General features: G+C 40.3%; 1 protein-coding gene across 1 annotated transcript; it reads right to left on the reverse strand.

Moving 5' to 3' along the window:
- Positions 1 to 1,171: 1,171 nt before the first annotated feature.
- On the reverse strand, positions 1,172 to 19,298 carry dnai3 (dynein axonemal intermediate chain 3; the record flags this gene model as incomplete). Its single annotated transcript, XM_084548544.1, has 21 exons — positions 1,172 to 1,345; positions 2,656 to 2,784; positions 2,930 to 3,021; positions 3,548 to 3,755; positions 3,982 to 4,112; positions 4,381 to 4,441; positions 4,768 to 4,889; positions 6,717 to 6,801; positions 7,237 to 7,390; positions 8,862 to 8,935; positions 9,882 to 10,001; positions 11,369 to 11,458; positions 12,286 to 12,375; positions 13,065 to 13,183; positions 13,654 to 13,850; positions 14,116 to 14,232; positions 14,514 to 14,713; positions 14,834 to 14,956; positions 15,378 to 15,482; positions 15,936 to 16,120; positions 19,238 to 19,298. The coding sequence occupies 21 exons, from the start codon at positions 19,296 to 19,298 to the stop codon at positions 1,214 to 1,216; spliced, it is 2,595 nt and encodes an 864-aa protein (XP_084404670.1). The 3' UTR covers positions 1,172 to 1,213.
- Positions 19,299 to 19,762: the final 464 nt, after the last annotated feature.

Raw genomic sequence — 19,762 nt, forward strand, 5'->3', positions numbered from 1 at the left:
ATACTGAAAGGGAAACAGCATTCTCATAAATGTTGTGAACAATGTGGCAAAAGTTTCACATTTCTCTTACAGTGAAAGAATTGAACTGAAATAAGTTTTTTTTTTTTTTCTTTATTAGCTGTAGAGCTCCTTCTTGCTGTGAACAATAATCCACCGCTCCCTTGTTCCTGCTGATAAAGTTTTAAGGCAATAAATTCAGGTGCTGTTTCCTGTAATCTGAAAACAGTCCTACAAGTAAGTGGACAGCAGCTTTAAAGCAAATAACTACATGGATTTTAGCATCTGATGAGTCAAAAACAACCTTTCACTGGATCTGCATACTTAGAACGCTGTCTTTTTATCCAATATGAACCTCACATGTATCATACATCACCTAGTTTCATGTTTATATGCTAAATGTTAGCTGAATTAATCGTTTCTGTTCTTTTTTTTTGCTCCTCTCTCTTTTCCCTCTTTCTTTTGTCTCGGCCGGTCTCAAGCAGATGTCCCCCTCCCCATATGAGCTGGGTTCTGCTCAAGGTTTCCTCCTGTTGAAGTTTCTCCTTGACACCATAAAGGAGCTCTGGGTTATGTAAAGCGTCTTGAGACTATTTCAGTTGTTATCAACGCTGCTTCAGATCTAGTCCAAAGGAAACAAGTGACCGGTGTTTCAATCATGAAGTCACAGTTGGATTGTCTTACTATCTTGTACACTGAGAATCCAGCAGTACCCTTTTTCATTTGTTTGGATTCTGGCCTTCTGGTCAACATTCACTCAGCTTCTGTTTTGGTCTCCCAACCTGTGTCAATGCACATACTGAGAGAGAGTTTCAAGGTTATAATTCATGACTATTAGCTTTTACATTACGAGGCTCAGTTGGTGAATTTCAAATCTTCTTCATGAAATAATTCTTCATCAAGATGAGCCACACAAACTTAATTTACACGCTGAATATCATGAAATTAAAGATCCTTGACGTATTCCAGAGCATATCCCCCAGGGACCTGTGGTGAAGAGGGCACTAATGGATGGCATTACCCGGTAACGAGATCTCAAACGAGCGCATGAAAATAATCCATTGGTGACCCTGAAGGACTTACCCAGGACTGTCTGAACGTTGATGGAACAATCAATTTACTTAAACGTTCACTGCTCTCATGCAGAAGATTTATTTAAATCATTAAATAAAATAAAAAGCCCAAGATGTGTGTGTGTGTGTGAATGTGTGTGATGTCAGTTATGATGTGTGTCTGTCCACAGGCCTATACCCTTCAGAAGGCTTTCCTCTAGTGCCACGTAATCACTGTACTCCTTCATGTTCACTTCTTCATTTTTCTGCAGGGATTTGACTGGCTTGTCAGGCTCCTGCAGACAAAACCAGAGAGGAAGACACGTAAATAACAAATAGCAGACAGAAGTGCACTTTGAAATACTGCTTATGCAACATTTTGTACTTTCTCATCTTGGAGGCTTCAAAATTTAATGCAACGTCTGCTTATAAAAGTCCTAAAACAGAAAGTTTACTTGTTTCCCAAGGGTAGAAAACCTGCATGCAGTACACTATAGATCTAGTATTTTATTAACCATCTATAATTTAGTCAGTTTAAACAGATTCCTATATTTCTTCTTAAAGTCCAGAGGTGTTTTGTCCTTGTCATATAATTAAGACTGGATTTTGGTTGGCGTATTCAAGTCATCAAACAACAGAGGCTGTAAGTGACATTGCATCTAATATGTGGGAAAGTCTCTTTAGAAGTGGAAAGAAGAAAATATCCACAAGCACAGAAATAAAGACCAGATTATCTGCATTCATTCTGTAGCTGCCATCCAGTCTAAGATGGAAACACTTAGCCACTAAAAGATTTAGCTTCTATAGTTAGCAGACAGACTGCCAGGCACTGCCGGTCAATACCTACACTATCCTCAGTGCCCAGGATCAAATAACGATGGGAATGAATTAAACATGAGGTAGAAGATAACGAGAGAGAGACACTGATAGAAAGACAGAGACAGTGAGTCAGGGACGGCCTGCTCCAGCTTTAACTGGCTCAAAAAAAACAAAACAGAAACATTTGTGAATCTCCTGCACATTCTGTTCACTTACACTGTGGCTGTCACTGAGGTTAGCGTATACTAGCCGAGGAATGCAAGGTTTCAATCAAGGCCACTTTAACAGCAACTAATGATGGCTGGGAGAGAAACCATGCAGCACTTAGTCTGTCTACATTACCCCAGTCTGCATGACGGCTCAAACCAACAATCCTCTCTAAACAGACTCACTTCGCCGGCTCTAAATGTGTCTTTGAGCCGAAAACACACTGGCTTGTACGGCATGTTGTCTGACCACATCTGAAAGCTAAAGTGTTGATAGATCTTCTGAACAGCCACAAAAAGCTTAAAGTCACACAGCAAGACATGGTAATTGTTCAGATACAGAGATAACGGGAAAGACTTTCAGACGGTCTGTCCCTGGAAGGCTTTCAAAGTGTTGAACTTTGTTGTACAAATCCAACAATTGAAACCCTTATTCTTTGGTTTGCTGCCCAACCTCCTTCTCTCTTCATTTCTTGTGATCTCTGTAATATTTTTACTAAGGGTATTAAAAAAAATGCTTATTTCGCGATCATTAGTTTCAGAAAGTTACAAATATTGTAGGACACTAAAGCACATCTCACCGTTTTCTTCTTCAGTTCCTCTGCCTCCTTTCTCAGTTCCATTTTCTCGTTCGCCCACTGTTCAGTCCTCATCAAATAATCTTTCAGCCTGTCTTTCTCCAGTTCAAAGAATGCCTGCACACTCAAACTCTGCACATAGACGCATGAGAAAGACATTTATTAGCCTATGACTTCCACGATTTCAACATTAGAGCAAAGCAGCAACAACGAACTCTTCAATTAAAATACTGGCGTGTCATAAGTGAGTGCATTAAAGGTGACTGGGCTGTCTCACCTCTTTCCTGACGGGAATGTAGAGGGTCTTTGGTATTTCGAAAACACGGAGCGTTCCGAGGTCGTCGGTCACAGCCAGGAAATGCTGCTTGGCTGTGGGCAGAAAACAATCCACAAAACAAACTACAGCCAGCAACATGGGTCAAGAATCTTATAACAAGGAACTAATCAGTGAGTTTTCAGGTGAATAGCAGAGAGGGTGTCTGCTTTAATTGTAGGATTAAGTTAAAGTTCTTTTTAATGCCACACTGAAAGCAGCTCAATAATTGGACCCTGCAATGGAGATTCTTCCAGTTTTTTCCACTCACTCACTGATGTAATTGCCCAAACATGAAAACAAAATGGACAATATGGCCCGAAATGATATTTTTCACATCTCAATTATTTCTGATCATATCATTAATTCAAACAACACAAACGGGACCTGGGTAAGTGCCCCAAAATGAATGGATGGATTCCTTAAAGGTCAGACAAGACCTCCTTACAGTTAACAATCTAATCTAATCTTTTTATTTAGAGTATATCAGTAATAGTACTACACGTCTGCTTACAGGCGCATCTCAATTTATTAACATGAGCTTTACTGCTGTGTTGTGCACCAAAGAGGCCAAGAACTCACGGGCACCAGTCCAGGGTTTGATGCAGGTGATCCTGGTGTTGGAGATGTGTGCAAGGACCTGTGTAGGTTCACTGTTGTTCTGCAGCAGGTTCCACACCTCAACACTGCCATCTTCTTTGCCAATGAAGAAAACAGCTGCCCGGGTCGGAGACCAGCAGCCCACGGTGCACTCCAGCTCAGAGCTCGGTGACACGAAGATGGGGCCGTCCTGGATGTCGGGAGTATACGATGAGTCAAACGGAGTCAGTCTATTTAAAATGTAATCACCTCAGCTATGATGTAGTGACTGTCTACTTAATTCTCAGCGTGACATGAAATGAGTTATGTGGTAATGTTTTTACTTTCAATCCACAAGGCAAAGGATGAATGTAAGTGATTTATACTGTACACTATAGTGTGCATGCCTAAAAGACAATATTAGCTGAAGTTATTACCATGACTCCCTCCTTCCAAATGGCAAAGTTCCAGCCTCCCGTCGTCAAAATAATGTCTTTGAAGAAGGGCGATCGCTCGATTGTGTTCACCAACCAGTGGTGAGGATTACAACAGAGAAGGGGTTTGGCACCTGGGAGAGAAGAAAGATGGCAAGAGATAATAGACACTTTAATTTGAAAGTAATTCGCTTCCACGGGAAATCAAAATGAGCAATTAACCCATTACATATTTGTAAAAAAATAGTGAGCATATAATGGTAATTACATCCAGCATGGCTGCCAAACTAAAGTGTTGATTTACTGTGACTGTGGCTATTATAATCCTTTCAATAAATTAGCCATAATTGTTTTATGATGATTCAACATACTGCTCTCAAACGAGCAAGCACGACTACTCACTGAACAGCCGTCCAGAGTCGTCTTTCTCCAGATTCCAGTCAGTGTAAACTAACTCCCCATCCTGACAATAAAAAAAAAACAAAAAAAACACATTTTGGAAAATGTTACAAGGAAACACTGAATAAACCTGCACATGTTGTGCGTTTTATCCTTAGTTTTATTAACAGGTGTGCTGTTAAAGAATGTGCAAATCAAGTATACAATCTCTCGACCGACACGTGTAGGATCCGGGATACTTTGCACGTTTGGTATATTTATGTTTTGGTTTGTGAAGTAGGCCTACATTACCCAATAACTGGACATTTTAATGAGAAACTGAGTCCTAATAAAGCTTATTGAAGCAGTAAAACTATGCTTGATGTTGCTTTTACTGGTGGAAATGGTCACCTCTGTTCCAACATAGAGGTGGGTGTTGACATCTTCCAGAGGGGTGAGTTTAATGGCTGAGGTTGTCCTGAGCTGGCTGTAGTCTGGGATGACTTCTGTGCTGTCATCTTCGTCATCTTTTTCTATAACAGGAAAACAGCGATAGAGAGAGAGAGAGACAATTTGCTGAATTAGGCAGGTAGGTAAGAATATTGCAAACACGTGTGCTTTTATAAGAAAAAGAAGTCAACATTGAAAATATCTATTTAAATTATGGAAATAACAGAGGCTGAACAGTGGTACCAGGGCAGTCCACTCTGTAATCTGACCATGAACATGATGACAAAAGGACAAAAGGAAGGGCGGTGGGGAGGGGTGCAGCTGAGGTGAATGGGTTGGTAAGAGGGGATATGAGGAAAGAGGTAAAGAAAGGCATAAGAGGTAGAGGTGGAAGGGAGAGTTGTGGAGAAAAACAGGGACAGGAGGGGAAAAGATGGAAGGGTTGAGATAGGCCAGGCCGGGCCGGGCCGGGCAGGGCCGGGCAGAAGCTTTTACCATCACAAAAGACCCAACTGTCTTTTTTAGGGACAGTGCAGGTCTATCCGTTCACAGCCCCTCACCAGTGGGCCGCTCCCAATCAAGTCCCACTCTGTTAGATTAGCTCTCGAAGGTCAGGTCAGATTACCCAATCACATCTCTTCTAAATCCACTTTCCCCCAGTTAAGATGTGTGTGAAGATATGAGGCAGATGATGCAGCACAGCAGCAGACATTGTTTTTCTTTTACCACATTGCACCGCTCCTTGCTTAATCCCCATGAGAGGTTGCTCAAATTAACGTGGTGCGGAAAATCACATGGCAATGCTGGCAGGGCAAAGTGGAGCTTTTCTACTAATACGTAAGTGACTCCAGAATCAGAAATGTTAAAAGACGGAACAAAGTGCTGAGTAAAAAGATCAGAACACCTTCATTCAATATGAGTTAAGTAGCACAGAGGTATTAATCACACAGGGATTCATTAAAACCTTAATAACAGACTGCCCGAGGGCTGCTGCAGATTTATTGCCTCAGTTAGTGAGCATATTAAGTCTGTGTTTACGGAGGCAGACCTTCAGCCAGACAAAGACGGACCTCTTCTTGACCAGCCAGGACACACATGATCATCTTCTGGCCCTCCAGGAGTCTGAGCAGCATATTGCAAAGAGCTGACAGTCAGCAAGGCCAATGCTCTACAACTATGAGGGCCTTGTTTTGGAAGTCTCACTTAATAAAGTGCTATGAAACCAGAGGAGGGAACAGGGAGACCGGCAGAGAGAGAGAGAGAGAGAGAGAGAGAGAGAGTAGCCGAGGGCCAAATGAACCCTGCCCCACTGATCAGTGTGCTCGACCATCCAAAGCAGAATTCAAGAATCCAACCCTCCCAAAAAACACGGTACTTTATCACGACTCTGACAGCTATCAGACAGGAGATAGTCATGTCTTTAATGTTTTCTGATTGGTCTCCTCAATCGTGTCGGTTTTTAAGACACATAAAAACCGACACAATAGTCTGAATCCAGATATTGTTACAGTCTTTTTTTTCCCACTGTGATATTAAAGGGTAAAAAACTTAAGACGACTGAAGCAAAGCTCGCAAATCCTGGTGCCCTCTAGAGGCAAAAAAGTCTCTAGTTACAAATGTATAACTACATTTTGAGCTTGAAAACTGTGTTTAAATTGTTTCCACATTGTTTAAATCCTCTAGATTGTTAAATAGAAAGCAGTGACATTAAATGAACAGACAACTTTTTTGGGCAATCTATTCAGACTGAATTGTGAGTACGTTATAAGCAACATACAACAATAAAACCACATAGTATTCATTGTACAAAGTATTGTAATTCAGTAAAATGGAGACAGGGCACAACAGAGTGAAACAGATAAAGCCTAGCAGCCTCAAGGGTAAGCGTAGTTACCCTTGGGTAGTGTTACCTGTCTTCTCATTACAGGTGTAATGTTCGAGGCTGAACTTCAAAGGAGCGTATTCTCCACTAGTATCGATCTTTGGAAGAGAAACCTGACGGATGACAGAAAAGACACATCTGAAGAACACAAAACATTATTTAAATAATCACAAACTATGCTCACACATTAAAAGTTGTTAAAACCATCAACTCTTTTGGTTTTTAAACATTTTAAATACATAAAAACAGATATACAAACACAGTCAACCAAATTCAAAGCCTCAGTCCTAATACTTGCTAATTTCTCCAAAATCCTTTTAATTTGATTGTTTAATTGGTAAAAAATAGAGTAAGAATAAATTAAAACCAGACAAGACATGGGAGTGTAGCTGTAAATCTACATAAATCCATTTTGTTAGTCATCAAACTTAAATTTGAACTGACACTTGAAGGCAACATTTGTTAAAATCAACAAAAAAACAGAAGAAAGCTTGATCTTTTTTTAAGAAAGGAAAATAAACTATGAGCTATGTATTGCACCACAGTACCTTGAATAGCGGCGTCCACGTCCTGTCCAGGTGTTTGAAAGTTTCAGGGACTGTGTAAGGCGTCACCTGGGTCTTCTGATCCACATTCTGCTTCCTGTCCGCCAGCGACTGGCTCAGCAGTTTTGGCATTCGCACATCCCAGAACAATACAGAGCTTTAGAAAGAGAGAGAGAGGAAGACACAGACAAACATGTGGAAAACACATTTACTTTAAATCCTCATGTGATACGTTCATATTAATCATGAACATCAACTTCAACGTGAAGTTTCTTGAAATGTGGTAACTGCCAATAACTACGAACAATGAATAATATTTTGGCATCCTCGACACTGCACCGTGTAGTCATACACAGCAAACACACGCACACTACAGCTGCTACAACTACAACCACAATCACTTCCTTACATATTCATAACAAACCTCTGTAAAAACTCTGTATACTATGTCAACAAGTTACTACATACACTGCCTTATAGACGTTGCGGGCCTTCAAACTATGTGGAGACACGATAGCTCCTATTGTAGTAAATCACTGAGACACGTTATTTGTATTTCCTTCAAATCTACCCGGTTACTATGTTCAGCCGGGGGAGGACAAGCTAGTTTACCCCATGGATATCAACCAGTGTCATGTTGTTTTTGTTTAAGGTCCAATAAATCTTCTGAGATGTTGTGTCAGATGTTGGCTGAATGTTGCAACAACTCGCAGTGAGTTTGTGTAGTACATTTCATTAGATGCTATCTCTGTTTAATTTAAAGGATTATTTTATTATTTTTATTTTACAGAAGCAAATACTACGGCCTTTTATGCAATACCTTTATTTGATAAATTACTGTATTCTAAATGAGATGAAATACAAGCAATAAAATAAGTTAGAATTTAGTAATTTAGTAGAATAATAAATAAAAGATGTATCCATGAGGTGAAATTCACAAGTTTCTCAAGTTTACATTCACATTAACGTATCAGTAATTATAATCCAAAATGCCTCTTAGTATTTTCCGTAAAGGATGTGTGTAGTTTTTCCATGCACATGCAGTAGCGGAACACAATCAGTCAGCTATAATAACCTCAGAAATGACTTTTCACTTCTAAATTATTTATTTGTTTGCATTTTCCCCTAATGTGATAATCACTAGTCTGAGCATAGACAGGAAACAAGGCCAGAGTGAGACGAATATGACTCCCAGGAATCAGACTTTAGATGCCGCAATTATGTGGTGTGTGCTGTAATTGTTGGGCCACCAGACGCCCCTTGTTTCCCAATGTGACATTAACTCTGGCAGTTACACTGCTTCTACAGTATGTACGGCAGATCATAAAATGTGCCTCAGGTCCCTGTACGAGCCTTGGGCTGCTGCAACGCACACTCACACCCACGAAATAGCTCATGTCGACATCTACTTCATCGGTAGAGCTGGCACGTCAATACAAGCAATCACTTATAACACAGAATTCCACAGAAAGACAAACAAAGAGGAGGAGAAGTAACAGAAAGGTGGCAAACAGATGTTTTACACCTGGCAGTTTATAGCTGCCAAATATATAAAGTAGAAACCTGTCCACTTATATTATTATATTAGCTATGAGCTAAAACCAAGCATTTTTAAGTATAAGGCCTACCAGTCGGGGGAGCAGGTGACAATCTGAACAGAAACTTTGTCCTTGTTCTCTACTGGTAAGCCCGTCCTGGTCACCTAATCAGAAAACGAGAGAGAGAAAGCTACAAAATCAACAAATCAGGTTTAGTATTGTTAAGAGCTGATAGAAATGAACAAGCTTCCTGAAGATGTATAAGAGGTTAATGTTTCTCCTGGGGGCACTTTGATGATTGCCTTACTTACCCAGATAAGTGCAAGTGGCTGTAATGATTTATTACAGCTGGCTACAGAGACATGAGTAACAACTATGGGAAACCAGCCCTTTTTTTCCCCTGTGTGTGGATATTTCCACGCTTGCTAGTTTTTCCGTACACACACATTGTTGTATTTATTTAGACAAAATACCGCAGAGTTTTTGCTGCACATATTTGTTCAAGTCAGTATATTTTTGAAGCACAGCAGAGAACATTTTCTTTAGGATTATTAGAGGACATAATCAGGACCAAAAACAGCAAACATAAGCACAAATAATTAACATCCTGAGGCTACGATTTCATATTTTCATATCCTCAACATGTTGCTTTCTCGCAGCCACAGCCTTTTCTCTATCTCAACTTCTACTGTGTGCCCACCAACATTAACTTACACCCTGTTAGACCTGTTTAAATCCATTATCCATTATCAGAATTAAAGTATTCCAAAACTAGATAGAGAAATCATTATGCAAACAACAAACCTGGCCCTTAAGTGTTTAATGCGTTATTACCAATTTGAGATTTTCATGGGAAGGTTTACAATTGACTCTTGTTGACTAGGCTGAAAACTATGCCAGTGTTTGCATTAGATAATATAGAAACATTAAAAACACTTTGCTGAAACAACTGCTGTGTAATCACACAAAAACAGCTTTTATCAAGAGGCCAAATGAAGCACAGGTGACCTTGTGAAAGGTTCCTGTGTTCTCCTCATGGTAAAAGTGAAATAACTTCCTGTTTTGATTTCAGCTATCCCTTCACTCCATCTGCCCTTCAGCCTCTTGTACCTCAAATGTTTGTGGCAGCCACTGGATATCAGTAATTGGGAATTTGTGGCTGCTTTCTAAGGCAGACACTGCACAGTAGCGCACGACAGGAGCCTCGTTCTCTTTGTTGTCCTCGAGGTCCTGGTGGGAGGGCAGACACAAAGAGACACAGCAGGTACACCACAGTGTTATCTGACAATACAAGCTTAATACCAAGGCTGCAAACACCTGAAAGCCATCCTAAAAGGGTGTTTTTTGAACATCTGAATATACAAAACTCTATGTTTTCAGGGCACTGCTGCCATGTGGAAAATCAAACAGCACACAGGCAGCAATTATTTTTAATTAAAGTTAGATCACTGTATTTCTGAGTACAGATACGGCTTGATTGTGTGGTTCACCTGCAGCTGTTTTATTACGCACAATGGACAAATCTACACAGAACATTTTCTTTTTCGTTTATCCAATAGGACAGTAACAGGTGGTGGTGTGGCAAAGCTTTCACAGCACCCTACATCCAAATAAAGGCTTTTAGCAGATACAACGGGCATTGTTTACTCTGCAAACAGCAGAGAGGTCAGGGATCTGATTTGTGTTATCTTCTGTGTGGGGACAAACTACGGTGGTAGATGAGGACTTGTGTAACAGCTGGCGTATGCGAGCTGATGCTGTTGACTCTGGAGAATGGAGAGCAAACAAGGACAATGAGAATAGAGGGAGGTACGGAGGGTGGGAGGGGGGAGGCAAAAGAGAAGGAAGTAGTGAGGAGTGGGACGGAGACAGCTGGTCCACTGTAGAGGCAATAAAAACACACACAAAGCAAATGTGGGCTAGATGATGGGGGCATATGTGTCTATTTAAATACAGCAGTCGAGTGGAAGATGTCAGTGCAGGACATGCTTTAAGGCGCAGAACTGGTCTAATTTCTGGTGTCTGGATGTTCAACAGGCCACCAGGGACTCGATGTACTTGCTGTGTTGTGGGTTTAAACCTAAGCCCTGTTTTTGTCATGTATCATTAACTCTCTCAGCCACACCTTTTCTTTATTACTCCACATAAAACCATTTAAACAAGGAGGATATGCCATAAAGATATGGGTTTATGACGTTAAGTCAAAACAGAAACCCTCTCAAAAGTTAAAAAAAATCAAATGAGATCACGATTGCTAGGCTGCTTTTATTTTACAGTACGGCCATGTAATGGTATAAAGTTACACATGGCATTAGAACATTTGTGGAACTAATTGTGACTGGAAAAGTGCATCTAATGAAAGAGTGAGGATGACGAGTCAACACATCATCACCTTACGTGACATACGTGAGAGCAGCCTGTCGTAACAGCGAATATTCTGCATGCTCTGATGAACTGAGGACCCGTATTTGTGTGAGCCAAACATCATCAATGACTAAGAACTTACAGTAACTGATAACACTTGTACTGTAACACAGATACAGAAGATATTGTTGTATCAACACGGTGCACATTAGAGACAGGATATGGGTACTTACAAATGAGTCAGTGTTGACGGAGATCTTTTTACCACTAGCCTGTGTTCCTTGTAAGCACGTGATGTGAGCGGAAATGTCCCATAACACAACCTGGAGACAACACATCATCATAAGATTAGTCACTTAAGATCTATATACAGCAATCAGCCATAAAATTATGACAGGTGAAGTGAATAACACTGATTATCCGGTTTTTATGGCACCTGTCATACCAGTTATACTGTGCTGTGCAGCTAGTAAACGTTTTGTCTTCAGGGTTGGTATGGGAAGTGGAAGGATTCAAGCGACCAAACTGTGATGGCAAGCTACTGTGTCAGAGCATTTTTAAGACTGCAGTTCTTGTGGGATGTTCCCGGCCTTGCTGTGGACAGTATCTATCAAAAGTGGTTCAAGGAAGGAAAAGCAGTGAAGCAGTGAGAAGAGAGGGCCGGTGTGGTCCGATGCAATGGACGAGCTACTGTAGCTCAAACTGATCAAAGGTTAATGCCGACTCAGATAGAAGGTCTTTAAGGTGTTGGAATACACAATACTTTGCAGTTTGTTGCATGTAGTCGCAGACTAGTCAGGGCATCTCATGCTGACTCCTGTCCACTGCCTAGAGCACCTTCACTGGGAAGGTGACTATCTTGACTTCGCAGATCTCAATCCAAGCTCAAACATCTGAGGAATGTGCTGGACAAACAAGCCCGATCCATCGAGAGCCAACCTCAACCTAACGTCATATACCAGAGCACACATTAAGGGATCTAGAGAGCCCATGCCTCGACGGGTCAAGGCTGTTATAGCGGCAAAAGGGGGACCTACGCAATATTTGGTGGTCGTTATGTTATGGCTGATCGTAAACACTCAAATCTGTCCGGTCAAATGTTGAGAATACATGAGGTTCATAGCACGGTAAAGTAGAGAGGCAGAGGTACCTGGCCATTAATGCAGCCGCCAGCAATAATATTTGGATTAGAGGGGCAGAACTCAAAGGATAAAATGTCATCTGGGCACTCCAGGACCAGCTGCAAAAAAAAAAAGAAAAGAAAATCAGAGAAACCCACATACACTGACTATAAATACTACCAACACTTCAACATATTTTCCACATAGTGCTGGCCATTCTGCCTATTTATTTATTCTAGTTTCTCCATACAAGGTTTAGCTTTAAATCCTCAAAACCATGTGCATACGGTAGATTCCATTTCATCAGGCATCGGTGGAAAAAGACTCAGAAAGGGCAGGATGGCATTACAAAGCAGCACATTTTTCAGCCTCATGTTTAAATTTACTCAAGTTTATATTAAGCTGCATGAATGGATTCCAGTAATTTACTACCTGCAATAATAAATATGTTTATTTTAGTTATTTCTTTCGTCTTTTATACGTTTTGCCACTGTTGGATCACTGCTTCAGCAAAAATCAAAGACACATGGAGCAGAGGATCATGCATAACTCCCATTACCTTTGAGTGATATAGCAGCTCAGTTTTATTGATTGAGTGCCTGGGTCAAATCAATAGGGCCTCTCAAATTTTCCTAAAGCAAATAAATGTCTTGAAAGGCAGCAGAGAGGAAAACCGTCCAGCCTTTTACTCGTGAAAGTGAGATCTCAATCAGATACGAGGCGAGGAAGGGAGGAAATATACTTGGAAGCTTGTCAACTGTTACACTCTCCGCTTTCATTCAAAGTGGTGCTCTCCTACATTTCATACCTGGGGATTAGAGGGGTCAGCGAAGCTATAGAGGACAATGAAAGCACGTTTGAGGATAAACGTAACAGACTCGTCCAGTTGATCCTCCTTTTTGTCCGTCAAAGCCACAGCTATCACACCTGCCACATCACAAAAAAACACCATACAATATATCGGCCACACAGCAGATGCTAAATATACTAAAACTATTTTCATAACAACTTTTTGGTTCAGCTTTGATGCCTTCTTTGCACTTATCACATGCATTGACATTGATATTAATATTCTAGTTCCTAATGGGAGCCTACACTGGGTGCTGAATGAAAAATAATTATATTCCACTTGTTTTAGATTGACCTCGGATAAATATACTTATCACTACAGAGATGGAATCTACTCCTGTAATGTATTTTAAGTATGTTTATTTCTGCTGTCGTCATTTCCAAAGCAAATGCTATATATAAACTACACCTTCCACAACTGAAATAAAATTGACAATGGTGACTGTAGAACCTAATACTTAAAAATCACCATCTGTAGAATCTACTGAGTTCTTAGTCATACTTTTGTGTAAGAAAATATCCACAGTTCTAATCCAATTTAACTTCACCTTGAATGGTAGGGTGCCAGTTAACGCTGCTTATTGTCTTGTCTTTAGCGTATTTCTGGTCTGAGAAGGCCCGATGAAGAACAAGTCCTTCGGAAACCTTCCCAGACCAGTCACCCGCTTCGGCTCCCGCCCCGAGAGCTTTCCAGTCGTCAAAGAACACATTCATAACCTCCTCCTGCTGAAGGGCCAGCAAAACTCTGCAAAACACTAAATATTAGAAAACCTCCAGAAGCAAAACACGTGCACAAGCATTTACAGTAGGTGTAAATGGTCACATGCTCATACCTAGACATTCAGACTACAGTAACAGTTTGTTTTTTTCAAACTCAGAATAACATGCAGTGAAGGCGAATACAGTATACAGCGAGTGTTGTCTTAGGATACAGCACATTCTGGATTTGAGAGAAAGATCAACTAATGTGAGATACGAATTGAATGAATTATGATAACAATAAATTTTACCTGGGGGTTGCCAAGTTGCAAAAGTTCTTCAGACTCTCAGCCTGGAGGACGCTTTCTATTTCCTCCTTGCTTAACTCTCTTGGCTTGTACTCAGTAAAGCAATTCTTCTTAACCTTCCTGTAAATAGATAAAAAGAACTCAACACAAAACTTTTAAAGGTTGGAGTAATTACTAAGCTATACATGTAGTGAAGATTTATTCAGGAAATGTGCATACAGTACAGTATATTGCAAATTAATCTTTGTCTCCAACAGTGTATGCACAGTATGCATATGGCATGAAGTCATGAATAGATAATGAGCACTTCCTTTAGGATTTGAAAAAGGTGAAATCCTTTCTCCTAAAGCTATTTTCCATGTAGGACAAATCCATTTTTATGTACTGATTAGATGGCATACCACTGCGTCTGAGCACTGCTGCTCTGCAGCCTGGGAATAGCCTGCATCCCGCAGTCCCTCTGCATCTGCTTGATGCTGAATTTGCTGTCTTGGTAGGAAGCACACTCCAGGTAGATATCCTTAGCATCTGCAGTGTTGCTGTCAGAAAAACAGACTGGTGCTCCAAACTTCCTCCGTACTCTTGAGGCCCTGTACCACAGCTGATGTTGACAGTAAGACAGAATATAGATGTGTAAGGTAAACAAAGGAGTTAATAAGAAATAAAGAAAACAGGCTGGGTGTACTTATTTAATTTGGGTGTTTTTTATAAGCTGCAGTGCCTTTTTTCTGGTCTCCATGATGGATTCTTCATCTATTTCCTGCTCACTGCCAAGAGATATCCAGTGCTTCGGTTCTTCTGAGGTTTTATTGACTTCATTCTCAGACACTTCTAGTGTTTCAGGCTCTGGAGGCTGAAGAACCGAGACAGCGTTATATGAATACATAGCAAGAAACACATAGTTAGATTTTTTGATAGTTTAATCTTCACATGCAGTCACGGAATTATTGTACTAGATCAAGACAAAGAAGTAGTTTTAAAGTGTTTTAATTTATATGAAAAATATGCCACCTAGAAAAGCAAAATGGCCATCCTGGTATATGACATCTGATACAACAGTATACATCTAAAATAAATAACAGGAGAGTATAACATTTCATGGAAATCATTGGCCCCAGTCTATTCATGCTTACATACCCACTTGTATCAAATATCTATGAAAATGTCATAAAGACATATAATTTTGCTCAGAAGTACTGGATAGGGTAATAATAGCCTATAACAAAATGCATGGTAAGAGAGCGGTGTACAGACTGTCTGCTTACCTTGAATATTCTGTCCTTGGCTTCTAGTGTCACCACCAGGTAGAAACTCTGGCCGTAGGTTAAGTCCTTGTCAAAAACCAGCAAGATCTCCTCCTCTGGGTAATCCTGTCAGATAGAAAATCCATAACATTTATTCATCTTCACAATGAAGTTAGAATAAATGGAGTTAATTTGAGCCGAACTGGTGCTTTTGTTGATATAGTGGATGACAGATTTGATTTCAGACTTAGAAACAGACAACCACATGAATAAAACTAAAGCTGAGGGCTAATGATAGCTGACATTACTTAAAGCTTAAAACTGTGTCTGTACGTGTCCCTCAGGATTCCTCTGGTCTCATTACAGTAATGTGTTTTCTTACTTTATACCTTCATTACAGAATGGAGGTATAAAGCAAGAATGTTGGTTACCGTGTATTTAATCTGGATCGGACAGAGTGCAAAATTAGGTTAAACCTGTCCCGTCTGTTCCCACAGCCCTTAACTTGGGCCTGTGCTTCATCACAGTGTCTTGAGGGGTATTGTCTGAGTGATCTACGAGACAATGGCTCAGACTTACCAGCACAATCTGCTTCACAGGGCTGAAATCGGACTCCGCGGCCCTTGTCTTAATGTCCTGTATGATGTCGTCTTTTTTCAGCAGCTTGTAAGGGCTCTCCCCTGTGACATCCTCATCAGCGCGGCAACCAAAGAGCTCCTGGGTGGCTGATGTCAGGACCATGGGGAGGATATCATCAGGGTGACCTTGACGAGAGAGAGAGAGCAACAATCAATTTAGAGAAGAAAGATGATAGGCAGAGGAAGTTATATACACAATATTGCCAAAAGTATTTGCTCATCTGCCTTTACACACATGTGAACTCAAGTGACATCCCGTTCTTAATCCATAGGGTTTAATATGACGTCGGCCCACCCTTTGCAGCTGTAACAGCTTCAACTCTTCTGGGAAGGCTTTCCACAAGGTTTAGGAGTGAGTTCATGGGAATTTTTGACCATTCATTTGTGAGGTCAGACACTGATGTTGGACGAGAAGGCCTGGTTCGCAGTCTTCGCTCTAATTCATCCCAAAGGTGTCCTGTCAGGTTGAGGTCAGGCCTGATTTTGTTGTATGAAGTTCAATACAACAAAATCAGTATCTTAAAATATAGAATAGTTTTTTTTTTGTTTGTTTAAAACAAATAGAAACAGTTGTATTACAAGTTTACATGTTGCGCAGGTTTAATACGTCTTATCCTGTGTTTGTACATTAGTTAAACCTGTCCTGCGTTTAAAATTTAGATTTGTCTATTATCTCTTTTTCACAGTGTTGGAAAACTATCTTATATGACTGCAGAACAGTCCAGAGGTTAAAAAAGGAGTTGGTTTACAGATCTTGGATGCTGTAGGGAAGCAGCAATCGATGTGAAAACAAAGATACAAGGATAATGGATAGGGATATAGATATTCTACAGCTAAGAATGTAAACCCTTTGTTATTGAGGAGTCACCGAACCTAAAGAGATTCTTGCCCCCTTCTTTTTAGATCAAATGTTGCCTCTGATCCTTCACCTGCCCCTCCTTGCGGGGTGGACCATGCTACAATATCACAGGATGAAATACAATCCTCGTATACACGTAACATCCAAACGCTTCCAGGGAGCATGCCGTTTCTACTACTCTGTTATGTGAGAGAAATATCAATAATTGATCAATGCAGGACATAAACTGCAATTAGAGACACATAACTAGGACTAAACCATCCTCACAACAAAGTTTTCTTTATAAACTATCTATGCAGACTCCGTCATATCTAAGGCCAGGCTCAGTCCAGGGCACACTACAGTAAACAGGGCTCTGCATAATGATAGTTTTCATCCTGCTTGCGGTCTCTTGCTTCAAAGTCTTTCCACAAGGTTGCTGAGGGGACGCTGGGAATGCTCAAGTACAGCTTAAGTAACCACTTCCCAGCTGGGTGTGTCAACCTTTTCCACTCACACCACTTAGGCCTCACGCCAAATCATTGTAGTGGAAACTCACACCCCTCATTTCACAGAGTTATGTGTCAACTATGGCATTTGTCTTCATGGGAAATATTTGCTTGGGAGACAAAGAGAGTGAGATGTGCAATGTTCCATATCCCTCAAGAATGCAATTAAACTGCATTTTGAAGGCCGCGCCAGAAAGACGTTTTACATTTGTCGGGCCTCATTCCTCTCGCATAAATCTCCCAAAGCTTTTTTTATAGAGCATACTGTAAAATATTTACACTAGAACCACAGTGCATCGTAATTTGGGCTCTGTTGTGACTGGATAGAGCACTCAATAATCACTCTGGTCACATTTTAAAACATTAAAGCCATTAGCGAACGCATGCATGCATATAAATAAATATTATACATATACTGGACATCTAAAATTTTACATCTGAACAGGAGGCATTTATCTGTCTTTTGCTAATGTTATTTTATTAGAACAAATTATAATTACATTACACATAATTATGGGTGTTACTTTCATTCGTACCATCACCTGAACATTGTTTCAGACCAAGCATGGCCCCATGGCAACGGCGTGGGGGTGTTCCTTGCATCCTGGTGCCATATGTTCCCCAGATAAGCAATGCACACACACACACGGCCACTCGTGTGATGTAAAAGAAAATGTGAATTATCAGGCCAGGCCACCTCATGTGCTCATTGTTGGAGCTTTCAGCAGTGGGCAGGTGTCAGTAGAGACACCATGACTGGTCTGTGGATACGCAGCCCCATACGTAACAAACTGATGCACTGTGCTCTGACATCTTTCTATCAGAAATAACATTAACTTTATCTTCAGTGTCAGCTAGAGTAGTACGTCTGTTGGGTCGGAGCACACAGCTCAGGTTTCGCTCCCCTCGTGCATAAATGAACCTTGGACGCCAATGACCCTGTCAATGGTTCTCCACTTTTGATAAGTATTGACCACTATGTACCAGAAAAACCCCATAAGAGCTGCAGTTTTAGAGATGCTCTGACCCAGTTGTCTAAGTCGTCATCTTCGTCAAAGTTGCTCCATTTTTCCTGCTTCTTGCATCAATTTTGAGGACAAAGTGCTCATTTGCTGTTTATCACATTCCACCAATGTACAGGTTCCAACAATAACAAGATCAGTGAATATTTGTGTAACTGTTCCACCATCTTGTTACACAATGGAGACTTATTTTTCATTCAGCAACAAAAAAATCGGTCTTTCCAAGATTAATCCCTTCATCCCCTTAATTTTAAGATTCTTCTGGGTTAAGTTTAAAGCCAGGTGAGTTAAGGTTAGTGTAAATCCCCTAGGAATGTAATTTATGTAATGATTAAACTCACAAATAAAAAAAAAACTACAAAAAAGAGCAAATCTGAATTGGAAGAATGTTAAAACCATTTATTTTAACTCCCACGAGACACAATGAGCTAATCTATAGTAAAAGGATACACCACTGGTGACCTGCATTTGTCCAAAAGCATGCTTTCAGGGCTGGTATGTCGAACGTAAACCAGACCTTGACAATGGGGACCCGCAGCTGAGTAGAGAGTATGTCCAGAGGCTGTGCAATGGGACACTCAAGATCACTTCAGAACAATGCATATAGTTTTTCCGAGTCCTCAAAAGATACTCGTGATTATCAGTTTCAGCTGTGCGTGTTACATCACTGCTTCAAAGTAAGACGGTTCTTTTGAGTTAAGCTTCCTGCATTTTCGAGAAAACTGAATTTAAGCCTCAAAATCCACTGATTTAAGAAAAAGAAAAAAAAAGTTTATCAAATAGTTCTAAAAAATAACAGATTAGTCGGTTGTCTCATAAGAAAAAGAAACATGGATACACACACACTAAGGTTATATTCACTTTAAACACTCACCTTTACTTTTCCCCTTACTGCCTGCACTGCTTGTTGCACTTTTTGTTCTCTTGGGTGCCATCCTTGCTCTTTGGGTAGCTTCATTAATGAAAGGATGAAAGTTGACATACAAAATGTCTGTTAAAAAAAAAATAAAAATGTTACATTCCTAAACGAATCTAAACATTTTGTCTTTCCATTTCTATTTCCTTGACCAACTATTGGGTCTGAATATCATACACAATGACAGTGCAGAGGACTTTGTGATTGTGTCTCAGATGTAATTATCAGTTCATGTGGCGCCATCTTGTGGAGGATTAGAGAATTGTACGTTTTTGTCATTTATGCGTTGTAATATTTTGCAGTATAGAAATGTACATTATCTGTAAATAAACCCTGACATTACTTTTTTTCCAATGTATAGCAATTTATACCTGCTGAACTCATGACTGCTGATACATTATAGTGGATGAATTCAGACCAAAAAAAATGCTCTATTACAAATAACAGTACTCTTTAGCATTCAAAATGTTACCTGCTGTTTGA

This window comes from Chelon labrosus, assembly GCF_963514085.1.
Source record: "Chelon labrosus genome assembly, chromosome: 7".
Classification (NCBI taxonomy): Eukaryota; Metazoa; Chordata; class Actinopteri; order Mugiliformes; family Mugilidae; genus Chelon; species Chelon labrosus.